This window comes from Babylonia areolata, chromosome 25 (genome assembly GCF_041734735.1).
Source record: "Babylonia areolata isolate BAREFJ2019XMU chromosome 25, ASM4173473v1, whole genome shotgun sequence".
Taxonomy (NCBI): Eukaryota; Metazoa; Mollusca; class Gastropoda; order Neogastropoda; family Buccinidae; genus Babylonia; species Babylonia areolata.
The window spans coordinates 165,027-185,785 of NC_134900.1; the positions used below are offsets into that span (position 1 = coordinate 165,027).

Here is a 20,759-nt window from a genome sequence, read left to right on the forward strand (position 1 = left end):
ACCACTTGCGAGATGCGATGTCTGAGGAGAGCTGTCAACAAGACCAGACGGGACATGATCAGAAATACCAGGATCAGAGAAATGGTGGGAACAACACCTGTCCTCCACCATATCCAAAGGCAAACGATCAGATGGTTTGGACATCTAACACGTATGGCACCTCACCAGATGGCCAGTAAAGCGTACAACAAAAGGATATCAGGATACAAGGCAAGAGGAAGACCAAGGAAGACCTGGATTGACGGTGTGAAAGAAACCCTGAAGACCCACAACATTCCACCCAACGAGGCCTTCCAGCTTGCCAGGGCCCGTCAGCTCTTTCTCCCCTCGATGCCCTAGATGGTACAAGAGGACGGATAAAGTAAGTAAGTAAGGAAGGCTGTCAAGCTGTCGTGCAAGTTTGGTTCGTATGGCAAAGCCCACGCCTGAGGTTCTTGGGGTGCCATCTGGCTTCCCAATGTAGTAGAAGGTGTAGCCCCCACCAACTTCCTCCGGCTGGGTTTCATCAGCTAACCTGGTTTCGCTCATGGCTGCTATGTCCACCTGGTAGCGATCAAGCATTCTAGCAATGAGCGCTGTGCTCTGGTCTGTCATCTCTGTCTAAAAGGCTGCGAACATTCCAGGCACCCAGAGTCAGGGCATGACTCCTGGTTCTTTTCTTCTGTTGTTTTTGACCGCTAGTGTTGGATGTCCAAGTAGGTGTGGTTTCCTACTAGGTACTAGGCGAGGCAGGCTTTGTTTAGGGATCCTTTTATCTCCCCTTCCCCATGTGGGGAGAGCAGTGCTGTCCCTAAAAAGGGTTGCTCTGACACTGTGGGAGGATACGGGCGCCGCATCTGCCCCAGTCTACAGCGGATGACCATCACCCCACAGCCGCCTGCATGCAGAGTTGTGACTAGGAACTGCCAGCAGCATCCTCTGCCTGACCCCGTTACCACTTCTCCATTGCCGCAGGGCTTAGGAAAGCTGGGTGTTGAAGGACTAGCTTGTCGTTCCGACATTAGCCTGGTTGCCTGACCAGCACAGGTGACTTTTTTTTTAGTGAAGAAGAGTTGTGGAGTCCCTTCCCTACTCTCTCGCCTACTGACGCTCAGAGTCCCACAGGTGCAGATACTGCCATGTGTAGAACGGCCTCGACAGGTGCAGGTTTTTTCTTCAGAGCTCCCTCTCCTAGGAGGACTTCCAACCATGGATGAGAGCTCCCCCTGGCCTTTGGTCATCCTCTTCCGCCTTCACAGCCGTTGGGAAAGGGGGGAGACACAGGGAGTGGGGGGAGAAACACAGGGAGGGGGGGAAGACACACAGGGAGGGGGGGAACAGGGAGGGGGGGAAGACACACAGGGAGGGGGGGAACACACACAGGGAGTGGGGGGAGAAACACAGGGAGGGGGGGAAGACACACAGGGAGGGGGGGAAAAGGGAGGGGGGGAAGACACACAGGGAGTGGGGGGAGAAACACAGGGAGGGGGGAAAGACACACAGGGAGGGGGGGGGAACAGGGAGATGGGGAAGACACACAGGGAGGGGGGGAACAGGGAGGGGGGGAAGACACACAGGGAGGGGGAGAAGACACACAGGGAGGGGGGGAACAGGGAGGGGGGGAAGACACACAGGGAGGGGGGGAACAGGGAGGGGGGGAAGACACACAGGGAGGGGGGGAAGACACACAGGGAGGGGGGGAACAGGGAGGGGGGGAAGACACACAGGGAGGGGGGGAAGACACACAGGGAGGGGGGGGAAGACACACAGGGAGGGGGGGAACAGGGAGGGGGGGAAGACACACAGGGAGGGGGGGAAACAGGGAGGGGGGGAAGACACACAGGGAGGGGGGGGAACAGGGAGGGGGGGAAGACACACAGGGAGGGGGGGAAGACACACAGGGAGGGGGGGAACAGGGAGGGGGGGAGACACAGGGAGGGGGGGAAGACACACAGGGAGGGGGGGAACAGGGAGAGGGGGAAGACACACAGGGAGGCGGGGAACAGGGAGAGGGGGAAGACACACAGGGAGGGGGGGAAACAGGGAGAGGGGGGAGAAACAAAGGTAGTGGGGGAAACAGGGAGAGGGGGGAAGACACACAGGGAGTGGGGGAAACAGGGAGGGGGGGGAGACACACAGGGAGTGGGGGAAACAGGGAGGGGGGGGAGACACACAGGGAGTGGGGGAAACAGGGAGGGGGGGGGAGACACACAGGGAGTGGGGGAAACAGGGAGAGGGGGGAAAGACACAGGGAGGGGGGAAGACACACAGGGAGGGGGGAAGACACACAGGGAGGGGGGGAAACAGGGAGGGGGGAGAGACACACAGGGAGTGGGGGAAACAGGGAGAGGGGGGAAACAGGGAGGGGGGAAGACACACAGGGAGGGGGGAAGACACACAGGGAGGGGGGGAACAGGGAGGGGGGGAAGACACACAGGGAGGGGGGGAACAGGGAGGGGGGGAAGACACACAGGGAGGGGGGGGAACAGGGAGGGGGGGAAGACACACAGGGAGGGGGGGAAACAGGGATGGGGGAAGACACACAGGGAGTTGGGGGAAGACACACAGGGAGTTGAAGGGAGACACACAGGGAGGGGGGGAAGACACACAGGGAGGGGGGGAACAGGGAGGGGGGGAAGACACACAGGGAGGGGGGGAAACAGGGATGGGGGAAGACACACAGGGAGTTGGGGGAAGACACACAGGGAGTTGAAGGGAGACACACAGGGAGGGGGGGAAGACACACAGGGAGGGGGGAAGACACACAGGGAGGGGGGGAGACACACAGGGAGATGGGGGAGACACACAGGGAGTGGGGGAAACAGGGAGAGGGGGAAGACACACAGGGAGGGGGGGAAACAGGGAGGGGGGGAGAGACACACAGGGAGTGGGGGAAACAGGGAGGGGGGGAACACACACAGGGAGGGGGGGAAACAGGGAGGGGGGGAACACACACAGGGAGGGGGGGAGACACACAGGGAGGGAGGGAAGACACACAGGGAGGGGGGGAAGACACACAGGGAGGGGGGGAAACAGGGATGGGGGGGAGACACACAGGGAGGGGGGGAAGACACACAGGGAGGGGGGGAAGACACACAGGGAGGGGGGGAAACAGGGAGAGGGGGGAGAGACACAGGGAGGGGGGGAAACAGGGAGAGGGGGGAGAGACACAGGGAGGGGGGGAAGACACACAGGGAGGGGGAGAGACACAGGGAGAGGGGGGGAGACACACAGGGAGGGGGGGAGACACAGGGAGAGGGGGGGAGACACACAGGGAGAGGGGGAAGACACACAGGGAGGGGGGAAACAGGGAGAGGGGGGAGACACACAGGGAGAGGGAGAGACACAGGGAGAGGGAGAGACACAGGGAGAGGGAAAAACACAGGGAGAGGGGGGGGAGACACACAGGGAGAGGGGGAAGACACACAGGGAGGGGGGGGGAGACACACAGGAAGAGGGGGGAGACACAGGGAGAGAGGGGAGACTGAGGGAGAGGGGGAAGACACACAGGGAGGGGGGGAAGACACACAGGGAGGGGGGGAAACAGGGAGAGGGGGGAGACACACAGGAAGAGGGGGGAGACACAGGGAGAGAGGGGAGACTGAGGGAGAGGGGGAAGACACACAGGGAGAGGGGGGGAGACACAGGGAGAGAGGGGAGACTGAGGGAGAGGGGGGGAGACACACAGGGAGAGGGGGGGAGACACACAGGGAGAGGGGGGGAGACACACAGGGAGAGGGGGAAGACACACAGGGAGAGGGGGGGAGACACACAGGGAGAGAGGGAAGACACACAGGGAGAGGGGGGAGACACACAGGGAGAGGGGGAAGACGCACAGGGAGGGGGGGAAACAGGGAGAGGGGGGGAGACACACAGGAAGAGGGGGGAGACACAGGGAGAGAGGGGAGACTGAGGGAGAGGGGGAAGACACACAGGGAGAGGGGGAAGACACACAGGGAGAGGGGGGGAGACACACAGGGAGAGAGGGAAGACACACAGGGAGAGGGGGGAGACACACAGGGAGAGGGGGAAGACACACAGGGAGGGGGGGAAACAGGGAGAGGGGGGGAGACACACAGGAAGAGGGGGGAGACACAGGGAGAGAGGGGAGACTGAGGGAGAGGGGGAAGACACACAGGGAGAGGGGAGACACACAGGGAGAGAGGGGAGACACACAGGGAGAGGGGGGAGACACACAGGGAGAAAGGGGAGACACACAGGGAGAGGGGGGAGACACAGGGAGAGAGGGGAGACTGAGGGAGAGGGGGAAGACACACAGGGAGAGGGGAGACACACAGGGAGAGGGGGAGACACACAGGGAGAGAGGGGAGACACACAGGGAGAGAGGGGAGACACACAGGGAGAGAGGGGAGACACACGGAGAGAGGGGGAGACACACAGGGAGACAGGGAGGGGGGAGACACACAGTGAGAAGGAGAGGGGGAGACACACAGTGAGACAGGAGAGGGGGGAGACACAGGGAGAGGGGGAGACACACAGTGAGACAGGGAGAGGGGGGAGACACACAGGGAGATTGGCAGATTGGGAAGACTCACCCAGGGAGAGTTCAGGAAAGGATAGAACACGCAGCAAGGCAGGCAGGTTCAGCCGGAGGAACTCTGGGCCCTGAGCCACAAGAGGAAAGCGCTGTTTCAGCAGCTGTTCACTTCTCTGCGCCAGGCGTTGACAGCTGTAGTCCTCCGCAAACCTCCACACACCTGCACAGGTAATGCCAGACTTACTGCCTCTGTCTGTCAACAGGCGTTGACAGCTGTAGTCCTCCGCAAACCTCCACACACCTGCACAGGTAATGCCAGACTTACTGCCTCTGTCTGTCAACAGGCGTTGACAGCTGTAGTCCTCCGCAAACCTCCACACACCTGCACAGGTAATGCCATACTTACTGCCTCTGTCTGTCAACAGGCGTTGACAGCTGTAGTCCTCCGCAAACCTCCACACACCTTCACAGGTAATGCCAGACTTACTGCCTCTGTCTGTCCACCCATTTCATCTGTGTGTGTATGCTCATCTCTGTGTGTGTGCATGTGCACATGTGTGTGTGCATGCGTGTGTGTACTCATATGCATGTATATATTTGTATTTCTTTTTATCACAACAGATTTCTCTGTGTGAAATTCGGGCTGCTCTCCCCTGGGAGAGCGCGTTGCTACACTACAGTGACACCCTTTTTTTTCCCTGCTTGCAGTTTTATTTGTTATTCCTATTGAAGTGGTTTTTTTCTACAGAATTTTGCCAGGAACAACACTTCTGTAATGTTACCGTGGGTTCTTTTACGTGTGCTAAGTGCACGCTGCACACGGGACCTCAGTTTTTCGTCTCATCCGAATGACTAGTGTCCAGACCACCTCTCAAGGTCTAGTGGAGGAGGAGAAAATATCGGCGGATGAGCCGTGATTTGAACCAGCATGCTCAGATTCTCTTGCTTCCTACGCCAACGCATTACCTCTAGGCCATCACTCCATGTATGTGCACATCTGTGTGTATGTGCGTGTGTGCGCACGTGTGTGTGTGTATGCGTGAGTGTGTGCTCATTTGTGTGCATGCATGTGTATGTATATGGGCATGCACACGAGTGTACAGTATGCATGTGTGACTGTATGTCTGTGTATGTGTGACTGTGTGCGTTTGTGTGTTTGAGTGTGAGTGTGTGCATGAGCCTGTGTGTGTGTGTGTGTGACTGTGTGTGTGTTTGTGAGTGAGTGAGTGAGTGAGTGAGTGTGTGTGTGTGTGTGAGTGAGTGAGTATGTGAGTGAGTGTGTGACTGTGTGTGTGTGTGTGAGCGAGTGTGTGAGTGAGTGTGTGACTGTGTGCGCGTGTGTGTGTGAATGTGTGTGTGTGTGTGATAGAGAGAGAGAGAGTATGTGCGTGACAGAGAGAGAGAGTTACCCAGACAGTTGCTGGCATCAACGAGTCGCTCCATGTAGTCCTCACACATGGTCTTCACCTCTGTCATCTGCCACAGGTCTGCTGCCTTGAGGAGTCCCTCCACACTGTCACTGTTCACTGCTCACACACAGTGAAACACACAGCCACACACAGTGAAACACACAATGAAAGATAAAATCACAATGAAACACACAGCGAAACACACAATCACAGTGAAACTCAGTGAAACACAGCCACAGGTCTGCTGCCTTGAGCAGTCCCTCCAAACCATCACTGTTCACACACAGTGAAACACAAAGCTACACACAGTGAAACACAAAGCCACACACAGTGAACCACAGCCACACACAGTGAAAAACGGTGAAACACCGCCACAGGTCTGCTGCCTTGAGCAGTCCCTCCACACCATCACTGTTCACACAGCCATGCCCTGAAATACACAGTGACACACACAGCCACACAGTGACAAACAGCCACACAGTGAAACACACAGTGAAACACAGCAACACACAGTGAAACACACAGCCACACAGTGACACACACAGTGACACACACAGTGAAACACACAGCCACACAGTGAAACACACAGCCACACAGTGACACATACATTGACACACACAGTGAAACACACAGCCACACAATGAAACACACAGCCACACAGTGACACAAACAGCCACACAGTGACACACACAGTGAAACACACAGCCACACAATGAAACACAGCAACACACAGTGAAACACACAGCCACACAGTGACACACACAGAGACACAAAGTGACACACACAGCCACACAGTGAAACACACAGCCACACAGTGACACACACAGTGAAACACAGCCACACAGTGAAACACACAACCACACAGAGTGACACAGTGAAACACACAGCCACACAGTGACACACACAGACACACAAAGTGACACACAGTGACACACACAGTGAAACACACAGCCACACAGTGACACACAAAGTGACACACACAGCCACACAGTGAAACACACAGCCACACAGTGACACACACAGCCACACGCAGTGACACACAGTAACACACACAGCCACACAGTGAAACACACAGCCACACAGTGACACACACAGCCACATGCAGCGACACACAGTGACACACACAGCCACACAGTGAAACACACAGCCACACACAGTGAAACACACAGCCACACACACACAGTGAAACACACAGCCACATAGTGAAACACACAGTGACACACACAGCCACACAGTGACACACACAGCCACACAGTGACACACACAGTGAAACACACAGACACACACAGCCACACACAGTGACACACACAGCCACACAGTGACACACACAGTGAAAAACACAGCCACACAGTGACACACACAGCCACACACAGTGACACACACAGCCACACAGTGACACACACAGCCACACACACAGTGAAACACACAGTGACACACACAGCAACACACAATGAAACACACAGCCACACAGTGTGACACACACAGCCACACAGTGAAACACACAGCCACAGCCACACAGTGAAACACACAACCACACAGTGACCAACAGTGAAACACACAGCCACACAGTGACACACACAGCCACACAGTGAAACACATGGCCACACAGAGTGACACACACAGGCACACAATGAAACACAGCCAAACAGTGAAACACACAGCCACACAGTGACGCACACAGCTACACATAGTGAAACACACAGCCACACAATGAAACACACAGCCACACAGTGAAACACACAGCCACATAGTGAAACACACAGCCACACAATGAAACACACAGCCACACAGTGACAGACACAGCGACACAATGAAACACACAGTCACACAGTGAAACACACAGTCACACAGTGAAACACACAGCCACACAGTGACACACACAGTCACACAGTGAAACACACAGCCACACAGTGAAACACACAGCCACACACAGTCACACAGTGAAACACACAGTGAAACACACAATGAAACACACAGCGACACAATGAAACACACAGTCACACAGTGAAACACAAAGCCACACAGTGAAACACACAGCCACAGCGTGAAACACACAATGAAACACACAGCCACACAGTGAAACACACAGCCACACAGTGAAACACACAGCCACACATTGAAACACGGATCCACACACAGTGAAACACAGCCACACAGTGAAACACACAGCCAAACACAATTGAACACACAGCCACACATAGTGAAACACAGATCCACACACAGTGAAACACACAGCCACACACAGTGACACACAGCGAAAGCCACAACCACACACAGTGAAACACACCCACACAGTGAAACAAACAGTGAAACACACAAACACACACAGTGAAACACACAGTGGAACACAAATACAAAGTGAAACACACAGTGACAGATAGTGAAACACACAGACACACACAGTGAAACACACAGTGAAACACAGCCACACACACACAGTGACAAAAAAATGAAACACAATGACACACATAAACAGTGAAACACACAGGTAAAGACACACATAGTGAAACATAGAGAGAAAGTCACACACACAGCTAAACACAAACAGTAAATCATAAGTGAAACAAGCATGTACAGTAAAACACACAGTGACACACACAGTACACACACATACAGTGAAACACACACTGACACAGTGGAACACACATAAAGTGAAACATACACAGTGAAACACACACACACACACACACACACACTGACACAATGGAACACACACACACACACACACACACACACACAGTGGAACACACACACATACACACACACACAGAGACACAATGGAACACATATACACACAGACACAGTGAAACACACACACACACACACTGACACAGTGGAACACACACACATACGGACACAGTGGAACACATATACAGTGAAACATACACAATGAAACACACACACACTAACACAGTGCAACGCACATACACACAGACACAGTGAAACACACACACACACACACTGACACAGTGGAACACACACACACACACACACACACACACATATGGACACAGTGGAACACATACACACTGACACAGTGGAACATGTACAGACACAGTGGAACATGTACAGACACAGTGAAGCACACACAAATACAGACACAGTGGAACACACATACTGTGAAACACACACACACTGACACAGTGGAACACGTACAGACACAGTGAAACACACACACATACAGAGTCAAACACACATACAGTGAAACACACACAGATACAGAGTCGAACACACATACTGTGAAACACACACACACTGACACAGTGGAACACATACAAAGTGAAACACACACACACTAACACAGTGGAACACACATACAGTGGAATACACACACACTGACACAGTGGAACACACACACAGTGAAATACACACAGTGAAACACACACACACACACTGACAAATGAAACACACATTGTAAAACACACACCATGACATACACTGACACTGTGAAACACACACAGTGAAGTACACACTGCGAAACATACACACACTGACACAGTGAATACACACAGTGAAACACACACACACACACACACACACACTGACACAGTGAAACACACACACACTGACACAGTGAAACACATACAGTGAAACATACACACAGACACAGAGAAACACACACACACTGACACAGTGAAACACACACACACACACACACTGACACAGTGAAACACATATAGTGAAACATACATACACTGACACAGTGAAACACATACAGTGAAACATACATACACAGACACAGTGAAACACATACAGTGAAACATACATACACAGACACAGTGAAACACATACCGTGAAACATACATACACTGACACAGTGAAACATACACACACTGACACAGTGAAACGCATACAGTGAAACATACATACACAGACACAGTGAAACACACACAGTGAAACATACATACACAGTGAAACACATACAGTGAAACATACATACACTGACACAGTGAAACATACATACACAGACACAAAGAAACACATACAGTGAAACATACATACACAGACACAAAGAAACACATACAGTGAAACATACATACACAGACACAAAGAAACACATACAGTGAAACATACATACACAGACACAAAGAAACACATACAGTGAAACATACATACACAGACACAGTGAAACACACACATACTGACACAGTGAAACACATACAGTGAAACATACATACACAGACACAAAGAAACACATACAGTGAAACATACATACACAGACACAAAGAAACACATACAGTGAAACATACATACACAGACACAAAGAAATACATACAGCGAAACATACATACACAGACACAGTGAAACACACACATACTGACACAGTGAAACACATACAGTGAAACATACACACAGACACAGTGAAACACACACCGTGAAGTACACACAGTGAAACACACACACACTAACACAGTTAAACACACACACACACACACTAACACAGTGAAACACACATACAGCGAAACACACACAGTGAAATATACACACACTGGCACAGTGAAACACACACAGTGAAATATACACACACTGGCACAGTGAAACACACACACAGTGAAACAAACACACACACACACATACTGACACAGTGAAACAAATACAGTGAAAAATACACACACTGACACAGTGAAAAGAACACACACAGACACACACTGACAGAGTAAAACACGCACACACAGTGAAAAACAACAACACACACACACACTCAGTGAAACACATACAGTGAAACACACACACAGTGAAATTTTCACACACTGAGACAGTGAAAGATACACACACTGACACAATGAAACACACACACACACACACACACACACTGACACAGTGACACACACACACTGACACAGTGAAACACACATACAGTGAAACAACCACAGTGAAACACGAATAGTGAAACATATACATGCTGACACAGTTAAACACACACATACACTGACACAGTCGGAACACACATACAGTTATATATACACACTGACACAGTGAAACAAACATATATATGTGAAATACACATATACTGACACAGTAAAACACACATACAGTGAAATACACATACACTGGCACAGTGAAACACACATACAGTGAAACATACACCATGTCATGGCTTTCAGTACTGTGGCCTGGTTTGGTATCTGACTGTCAAATCAAAGACAAACTTAGGACGAGTTGTAAACCTGGCCAGCAAAATCCTAACCAAGCCCCAGCAACAACTGAACACCATATACCAATCCACTCTTAGCAGAAAAGCACTCCAATTTTTTAATGATTCCACTCATCCACTTACTCTGTCTTTCAGAAACTTCCTAGACGATGTAAAATCCCTCTTGCAAAGAAGAATGTGTATTAAAAAAAATCATTTGCCCCCTCTGCTGTTGCTGTGATAAAAAAAAAATTGCACAAATATTATTCCATTGCCTGTGACTTGTTTGTTGTTCTGATGACAGTTGTCTTTCTTCCCTGTATGTATGCACGCATGAGTGTGTAAAGAAAGAAGTGAGGGTAGGGGGAGGGTTATGGGGAAGAGGGGATAGATGTGTGTGTGTGTGTGTGTGTGTGTGTGTGTGTGTGTGTGTGTGTGCACATGCACGTGCACATTCTCAGTGTTTTTGTTTTGCCTCAGAGGTGTGTGAAAGGGGTTTTTGGTGGTGATGGTGGTGGGGATGGTGGTGGTGGGGATGGTGGTGGTGGGGATGGTGGTGGTAGTGGTGGTGGGGATGATGATGGTGGTGGGGATGGTGGTGGTGGTGGTGGGGATGGTAGTGGTGGTGGGGATGGTGGTGGTGGTGGTGGGGATGGTAGTGGTGGTGGGGATGGTGGTGGTGGTGGTGGGGATGGTAGTGGTGGTGGGGATGGTGGTGGTGGTGGTGGGGATGGTAGTGGTGGTGGGGATGATGATGGTGGTGGTGGGGATGGTAGTGGTGGTGGGGATGGTGGTGGTGGGGATGATGATGGTGGTGGGGATAGTAGTGATGGTGGGGATGGTAGTGGTGGTGGTGGGGATGATGATGGTGGTGGTAGTGGTGGTGGGGATGGTAGTGATGGTGGGGATGGTGGTGGTGGTGGGGATGGTGGTGGTGGTTAGGGTTAGGTGGGGATGGTGGTGGTGGTGGTGGGGATGGTAGTGGTGGTTAGGGTTAGGGTTAGGTGGGGATGGTGGTGGTGGTGGGGATGGTTTTGGTGGTGGGGATGGTGGTGGTGGTGGGGATGGTGGTGGTGGTGGTGGGGAAGGTAGTGGTGGTGGTGGCGGTGATACTGATAATAATGTGGTGGTGATGATGGCGATGGGAACAATGGTGGTGGTTGTGGTGATGGAGGTAATAGGAACAATGGTGGTGGTAGTGGAGGTGATGATGGTGGTGGTGGTGACGAGAGTGATGGTGGTGGTGATAGTGGTGATGGTGGCAGTGTGCTGGTGGTGGTAGTGATGAGGACGACAATGGTGGTGGTGATGGTGATGATGGTAGTGGTGTGGTGGTGATGGTAATGATGATGATGGTGGTGATGATGGTGGCGGTGTGGTGGTGATGGTAGTGATGATGATAATGATGATGATGGTGGTGGTGATAATGATAATGATGAGTGGTGGTGATGGTGATAATGATGATGATGGTAGTGATGGTGGTGGTGATGATGGTGATGATTATGATGGTGGTGATACTTGTGGTGATGATGATGGTGGTGTGGTGGTGCAGTGGGTACTGACAGACGAGAGTGCTGCTGTACATGAAGTCGATGGGGGTGTGTGATGATGATGATGATGATGATGTTGATGGTGATGATGATGATGATGATGATGATTATGATGGTGGTGGTGGTGGTGATGATGATGATGATGATGATGGTGATGATGATGATGATGATGATGATGATGATGATGAAGGCAGTGGGTACTGACAGACAAGAGTGCCGCTGTACATGAAGTCGGTGATGGTGGTGACGATGGTGATGATGAAGATGATGATGATGGTGATGATGATGATGATGATGATGATGATGATGATGATGATGATGATGATGATGATGAAGGCAGTGGGTACTGACAGACAAGAGTGCCGCTGTACATGAAGTCGATGAGGGTGTGTGATGATGATGGTGATGATGATGATGGTGATGATGATGATGATGATGATGATGATGAAGGCAGTGGGTACTGACAGACAAGAGTGCCGCTGTACATGAAGTCGATGAGGGTGTGTGATGATGATGGTGATGATGATGATGGTGATGATGATGATGATGATGATGATGATGAAGGCAGTGGGTACTGACAGACAAGAGTGCCGCTGTACATGAAGTCGATGAGGGTGTGTGATGATGATGATGATGATGATGGTGATGATGATGATTATGATGGTGGTGGTGGTGGTGGTGGTGGTGGTGGTGGTGGTGGTGGTGATGATGATGATGATGGTGGTGGTGATGATGTGATGATGATGATGATGGTGGTGGTGGTGGTGGTGGTGATGATGGTAGTAGTGATGATGATGATGGTGATGATAATGATGATGGTGACGATGGTGATGATGATGATGATGATGATGATGAAGGCAGTGGGTACTGACAGACAAGAGTGCCGCTGTACATGAAGTCGATGAGGGTGTGTGATGATGATGGTGATGATGATGATGGTGATGATGATGATGATGATGATGATGATGAAGGCAGTGGGTACTGACAGACAAGAGTGCCGCTGTACATGAAGTCGATGAGGGTGTGTGATGATGATGGTGATGATGATGATGGTGATGATGATGATGATGATGATGATGATGAAGGCAGTGGGTACTGACAGACAAGAGTGCCGCTGTACATGAAGTCGATGAGGGTGTGTGATGATGATGATGATGATGGTGATGATGATGATTATGATGGTGGTGGTGGTGGTGGTGGTGGTGGTGGTGATGATGATGATGATGGTGGTGATGATGTGATGATGATGATGATGATGATGGTGGTGGTGGTGGTGGTGGTGATGATGGTAGTAGTGATGATGATGATGGTGATGATAATGATGATGGTGATGATGATGATGATGATGATGATGATGAAGGCAGTGGGTACTGACAGACAAGAGTGCCGCTGTACATGAAGTCGGTGATGGTGGTGACGATGGTGATGATGATGATGGTGGTGATGATGATGATGATGATGATGGTGACGATGGTGATGATGATGATGATGATGATGATGAAGGCAGTGGGTACTGACAGACAAGAGTGCCGCTGTACATGAAGTCGGTGATGGTGGTGACGATGGTGATGATGATGATGATGATGATGATGAAGGCAGTGGGTACTGACAGACAAGAGTGCCGCTGTACATGAAGTCGATGAGGGTGTGTGCAGAGGGCAGGTCCAGACTGTCACTGGTCATCATGTCCACAACAGTGCTCTGCGACTCCAGGAAGCTGTCGGTGAACATGGCCAGGAAGTAGGGACTGTTGATGGCCAACATGTTCTTGTGGGCCCATAATTCCTGGCCCTCCACCTGTCAGCAATCACCATCACATCATCGTCATCATCATCATCAGGTACATCATCATAATGCATGTCAACATCATCGTCATCATCATCATCATCACCATCACATCATCGTCATCATTATCATCATCATCGTCATCCTCATCACATCATCATCATCACATCATCGTCATCATCATCATCATAATCCATGTCAACATCATCGTCATCATCATCATCAGGTACATCATTATAATGCATGTCATCATCATCATCATCACATCATCGTCATCATCATTATCATCATCATCGTCATCATCACCATCACATCATCGTCATCACATCATCGTCATCATCATCATCATCATAATGCATGTCAACATCATCGTCATCATCATCATCATCAGGTACATCATCATAATGCATGTCAACATCATCATCATCATCATCATCATCAGGTACATCATCATAATGCATGTCAACATCATCATCATCATCATCATCATCAGGTACATCATTATAATGCATGTCAACATCATATACATCATCATCATCATCATCAGGTACATCATTATAATGCATGTCAACATCATATACATCAGCAGCAGCAACAGCAGCAGCAGCAGCAGCAGCAGCATAATGTACATCATAATGTTCATCATCATAATGTATGTCAACATCATATACATCAGCATCAGCATAATGTACATCATAATGTTCATCATCATAATGTATGTCAACATCATATACATCAGCAGCAACATAATGTACATAATAATGTTTATCATCATAATGTATGTCAACTTCATATACATCAGCAGCAGCATAATATACATCATAATGTTCATCATCATAATGTATGTCAACATCATGTACAACATAATCAATGTGTACACCATCTCATCACCATCATGTAAATCACACATCACATCAGTTTGTAGGAGTCACTGGTGTGTGTGGATAATGACATCACACATCATATCAGTTTGTAGGAGTCACTGGTGTGTTAGGAAAATGACATCACACATCATATCAGTTTGTAGGAGTCACTGGTGTGTGAGGATAATGACATCACACATCATATCAGTTTGTAGGAGTCACTGGTGTGTGAGGATAATGACATCACACATCATATCAGTTTGTAGGAGTCACAGGTGTGTGTGGATAATGACATCACACATCATATCAGTTTGTAGGAGTCACTGGTGTGTTAGGAAAATGACATCACACATCATATCAGTTTGTAGGAGTCACTGGTGTGTGAGGATAATGACATCACACATCATATCAGTTTGTAGGAGTCACTGGTGTGTGAGGAAAATGACATCACACATCATATCAGTTTGTAGGAGTCACTGGTGTGTGAGGATAATGACATCACACATCATATCAGTTTGTAGGAGTCACAGGTGTGTGTGGATAATGACATCACACATCATATCAGTTTGTAGGAGTCACTGGTGTGTTAGGAAAATGACATCACACATCATATCAGTTTGTAGGAGTCACTGGTGTGTGAGGATAATGACATCACACATCATATCAGTTTGTAGGAGTCACTGGTGTGTGAGGAAAATGACATCACACATCATATCAGTTTGTAGGAGTCACTGGTGTGTGAGGATAATGACATCACACATCATATCAGTTTGTAGGAGTCACAGGTGTGTGTGGATAATGACATCACACATCACATCAGTTTGTAGGAGTCACTGGTGTGTGAGGATAATGACATCACACATCATATCAGTTTGTAGGAGTCACAGGTGTGTGTGGATAATGACATCACACATCACATCAGTTTGTAGGAGTCACTGGTGTGTGAGGAAAATGACATCACACATCATATCAGTTTGTAGGAGTCACAGGTGTGTGTGGATAATGACATCACACATCATATCAGTTTGTAGGAGTCACTGGTGTGTGAGGATAATGACATCACACATCATATCAGTTTGTAGGAGTCACTGGTGTGTGAGGATAATGACATCACACATCATATCAGTTTGTAGGAGTCACTGGTGTGTGTGGATAATGACATCACACATCACATCAGTTTGTAGGAGTCACTGGTGTGTGAGGATAATGACATCACACATCATATCAGTTTGTAGGAGTCACTGGTGTGTGAGGATAATGACATCACACATCATATCAGTTTGTAGGAGTCACAGGTGTGTGTGGATAATGACATCACACATCATATCAGTTTGTAGGAGTCACAGGTGTGTGTGGATAATGACATCACACATCACATCAGTTTGTAGGAGTCACAGGTGTGTGTGGATAATGACATAACAAATCATGTCAGTTTGTAGGAGTCACTGGTGTGTGAGGATAATGACATCACACATCACATCAGTTTGTAGGAGTCACAGGTGTGTGTGGATAATGACATCACACATCACATCAGTTTGTAGGAGTCACAGGTGTGTGTGGATAATGACATAACAAATCATGTCAGTTTGTAGGAGTCACAGGTGTGTGTGGATAATATCAAACACATCATATCAGTTTGTAGGAGTCACAGGTGTGTGTGGATAATGACATCACAAATCATGTCAGTTTGTATGTGTCACAAGAGTGAATGGATATAATGATTTGCCTTGGGCATGCTGTACATGATGCTTCTGGTAGGTGTGGCATTTGTGATACACATGTAGTTGGGTGACAGTGAGTTTTAGGGAGATGAGAATGTGCACGAACATTCATGGGAGTGCGGGCCCCACTCTGGATGCCATGGGATGTTTTCCAAGCCAGTTGTCCTTTTCCTCACCCTATCTTTGATGTTTTCCAAGCCAGATGTCCTTTTCCTCACTCTACCTTTGATGTTTTCCAAGCCAGATGTCCTTTTCCTCACTTTTCTATCTTGGATGTTTTCCAAGCCAGATGTCCTTTTCCTCACTTTTCTATCTTTCATGTTTTCCAAGCCAGTTGTCCTTTTCCTCACTCTATCTATGATGTTTTCCAAGCCAGTTGTCCTTTTCCTCACCCTATCTTTGATGTTTTCCAAGCCAGTTGTCCTTTTCCTCACTTTTCTATCTTGGATGTTTTCCAAGCCAGTTGTCCTTTTCCTCACTCTATCTATGATGTTTTCCAAGCCAGTTGTCCTTTTCCTCACCCTATCTTTGATGTTTTCCAAGCCAGTTGTCCTTTTCCTCACTTTTCTATCTTTGATGTTTTCCAAGCCAGATGTCCTTTTCCTCACTTTTCTATCTTTCATGTTTTCCAAGCCAGATGTCCTTTTCCTCACTTCTCTATCTTTGATGTTTTCCAAGCCAGATGTCCTTTTCCTCACTTTCTATCTTTGATGTTTTCCAAGCCAGTTGTCCTTTTCCTCACTCTATCTTTCATGTTTTCCAAGCCACTTGTCCTTTTCCTCACCCTATCTTTGATGTTTTCCAAACCAGATGTCCTTTTCCTCACTTTTCTATCTTTGATGTTTTCCAAGCCTGTTGTCCTTTTCCTCACCCAATCTTTGATGTTTTCCAAGCCAGATGTCCTTTTCCTAACACTATCTTTGATGTTTTCCAAGCTAGTTGTCCTTTTCCTCACTTTTCTATCTTTCATGTTTTCCAAGCCAGTTGTCCTTTTCCTCACTCTATCTTTGATGTTTTCCAAGCCAGATGTCCTTTTCCTCACTTTTCTATCTTGGATGTTTTCCAAGCCAGTTGTCCTTTTCCTCACTTTTCTATCTTTGATGTTTTCCAAGCCAGTTGTCCTTTTCCTCACTCTATCTTTGGTGTTTTCCAAGCCAGTTTTGTCCTTTTCCTCACTCTATCTTCAATGTTTTCCAAGCCAGTCGTCCTTTTCCTCACTCTATCTTTGATGTTTTCCAAGCCAGTTGTCCTTTTCCTCACTCTATCTTTGATGTTTTCCAAGCCAGTTCTGTCTTTTTCCTCACTCTATCTTTGATGTTTTCCAAGCCAGTTCTGTCCTTTTCCTCACTCTATCTTCAATGTTTTCCAAGCCAGTTGTCCTTTTCCTCACTTTTCTATCTTTGATGTTTTCCAAGCCAGTTGTCCTTTTCCTCACTTTTCTATCTTTGATGTTTTCCAAGCCAGTTCTGTCCTTTTCCTCACTCTATCTTTGATGTTTTCCAAGCCAGTTGTCCTTTTCCTCACTCTATCTTTGATGTTTTCCAAGCCAGTTGTCCTTTTCCTCACTCTATCTTGGATGTTTTCCAAGCCAGTTGTCATTTTCCTCACTCTATCTTTGATGTTTTCCAAGCCAGTTGTCCTTTTCCTCACTCTATCTTGGATGTTTTCCAAGCCAGTTCTGTCTTTTTTCTCACTCTATCTTTGATGTTTTCCAAGCCAGTTGTCCTTTTCCTCACTCTATCTTGGATGTTTTCCAAGCCAGTTCTGTCTTTTTCCTCACTCTATCTTGGATGTTTTCCAAGCCAGTTTTCCTTTTCCTCACTTCTCTATATTTGATGTTTTCCAAGCCAGATGTCCTTTTCCTCACTTTCTATCTTTGATGTTTTCCAAGCTAGTTGTCCTTTTCCTCACTTTTCTATCTTTGATGTTTTCCAAGCCAGTTGTCCTTTTCCTCACTTTTCTATCTTGGATGTTTTCCAAGCCAGTTGTCCTTTTTCTCACTCTATCTTTGATGTTTTCCAAGCCAGTTGTCCTTTTCCTCATTTTTCTATCTTGGATGTTTTCCAAGCCAGTTGTCCTTTTCCTCACTTTTCTATCTTTGATGTTTTCCAAGCCAGATGTCCTTTTCCTCACTTTTCTATCTTTGATGTTTTCCAAGCCAGTTGTCCTTTTCCTCACTCTATCTTTGATGTTTTCCAAGCCAGATGTCCTTTTCCTCACTTTTCTATCTTTGATGTTTTCCAAGCCAGTTGTCCTTTTCCTCACTCTATCTTTGATGTTTTCCAAGCTAGTCGTCCTTTTCCTCACTTTTCTATCTTTCATGTTTTCCAAGCCAGTTGTCCTTTTCCTCACTCTATCTTGGATGTTTTTCAAGCCAGATGTCCTTTTCCTCACTTTTCTATCTTTGATGTTTTCCAAGCCAGTTGTCCTTTTCCTCACTTCTCTATCTTTGATGTTTTCCAAGCCAGATGTCCTTTTCCTCACTTTCTATCTTGGATGTTTTCCAAGCCAGTTGTCCTTTTCCTCACTCTATCTTGGATGTTTTCCAAGCCAGATGTCCTTTTCCTCACTTTTCTATCTTTCATGTTTTCCAAGCCAGATGTCCTTTTCCTCACTCTATCTTTGATGTTTTCCAAGCCAGATGTCCTTTTCCTCACTTTTCTATCTTGGATGTTTTCCAAGCCAGTTGTCCTTTTCCTCACTTTTCTATCTTGGATGTTTTCCAAGCTAGTTGTCCTTTCCCTCACTCTATCTTTGATGTTTTCCAAGCCAGTTGTCCTTTTCCTCACTTTTCTATCTTGGATGTTTTCCAAGCTAGTTGTCCTTTTCCTCACTCTATCTTTGATGTTTTCCAAGCCAGCTGTCCTTTTCCTCACTTCTCTATCTTTGATGTTTTCCAAGCTAGTTGTCCTTTTCCTCACTTCTCTATCTTTGATTTTTTCCAAGCTAGTTGTCCTTTTCCTCACTTTCTATCTTTGATGTTTTCCAAGCTAGTTGTCCTTTTCCTCACTTTCTATCTTTGATGTTTTCCAAGCTAGTTGTCCTTTTCCTCACTTTCTATCTTTGATGTTTTCCAAGCCAGCTGTCCTTTTCCTCACTTCTCTATCTTTGATGTTTTCCAAGCTAGTTGTCCTTTTCCTCACTTTCTATCTTTGATGTTTTCCAAGCCAGCTGTCCTTTTCCTCACTTCTCTATCTTTGATGTTTTCCAAGCCAGATGTCCTTTTCCTCACTTTTCTATCTATGATGTTTTCCAAGCTAGTTGTCCTTTTCCTCACTCTATCTTGGATGTTTTCCAGGCTAGTTGTCCTTTTCCTCACTCTATCTTTGATGTTTTCCAAGCCAGTTGTCCTTTTCCTCACTCTATCTTTGATGTTTTCCAAGCCAGTTGTCCTTTTCCTCATTTTTCTATCTTGGATGTTTTCCAAGCCAGTTGTCCTTTTCCTCACTTTTCTATCTTTGATGTTTTCCAAGCCAGTTGTCCTTTTCCTAACACTATCTTTGATGTTTTCCAAGCTAGTTGTCCTTTTCCTCACTTTTCTATCTTTGATGTTTTCCAAGCCAGTTGTCCTTTTCCTCACTTTTCTATCTTTGATGTTTTCCAAGCCAGTTGTCCTTTTCCTCACTCTACCTTTGATGTTTTCCAAGCCAGATGTCCTTTTCCTCACTTTTCTATCTTGGATGTTTTCCAAGCCAGTTGTCCTTTTCCTCACTCTACCTTTGATGTTTTCCAAGCCAATTCTGTCCTTTTCCTCACTTTTCTATCTTTGATGTTTTCCAAGCCAGTTGTCCTTTTCCTCACTCTATCTTGGATGTTTTCC

At 47.8% G+C, this 20,759-nt stretch overlaps 1 protein-coding gene across 2 annotated transcripts in view; it reads right to left on the reverse strand.

Annotated features, from left to right (window-relative positions):
• LOC143299920 (kelch-like protein 30) overlaps positions 1–20,759 on the reverse strand; it is an 81,555-nt gene that overhangs the window by 54,770 nt on the left and 6,026 nt on the right. Inside the window, exons 3-5 of one of the 2 annotated variants that reach the window (XM_076613456.1) lie at positions 14,181–14,367; positions 5,887–6,003; positions 4,536–4,697 (exon numbers count right to left, since the gene is read on the reverse strand). In XM_076613456.1, the coding sequence (XP_076469571.1) occupies positions 4,536–4,697; positions 5,887–6,003; positions 14,181–14,367 (466 nt within the window). Of the gene's footprint in view, positions 1–4,535; positions 4,698–5,886; positions 6,004–12,775; positions 12,799–14,180; positions 14,368–20,759 lie in introns of those variants that run through there. The other variant, XM_076613457.1, reaches the window with a different exon arrangement.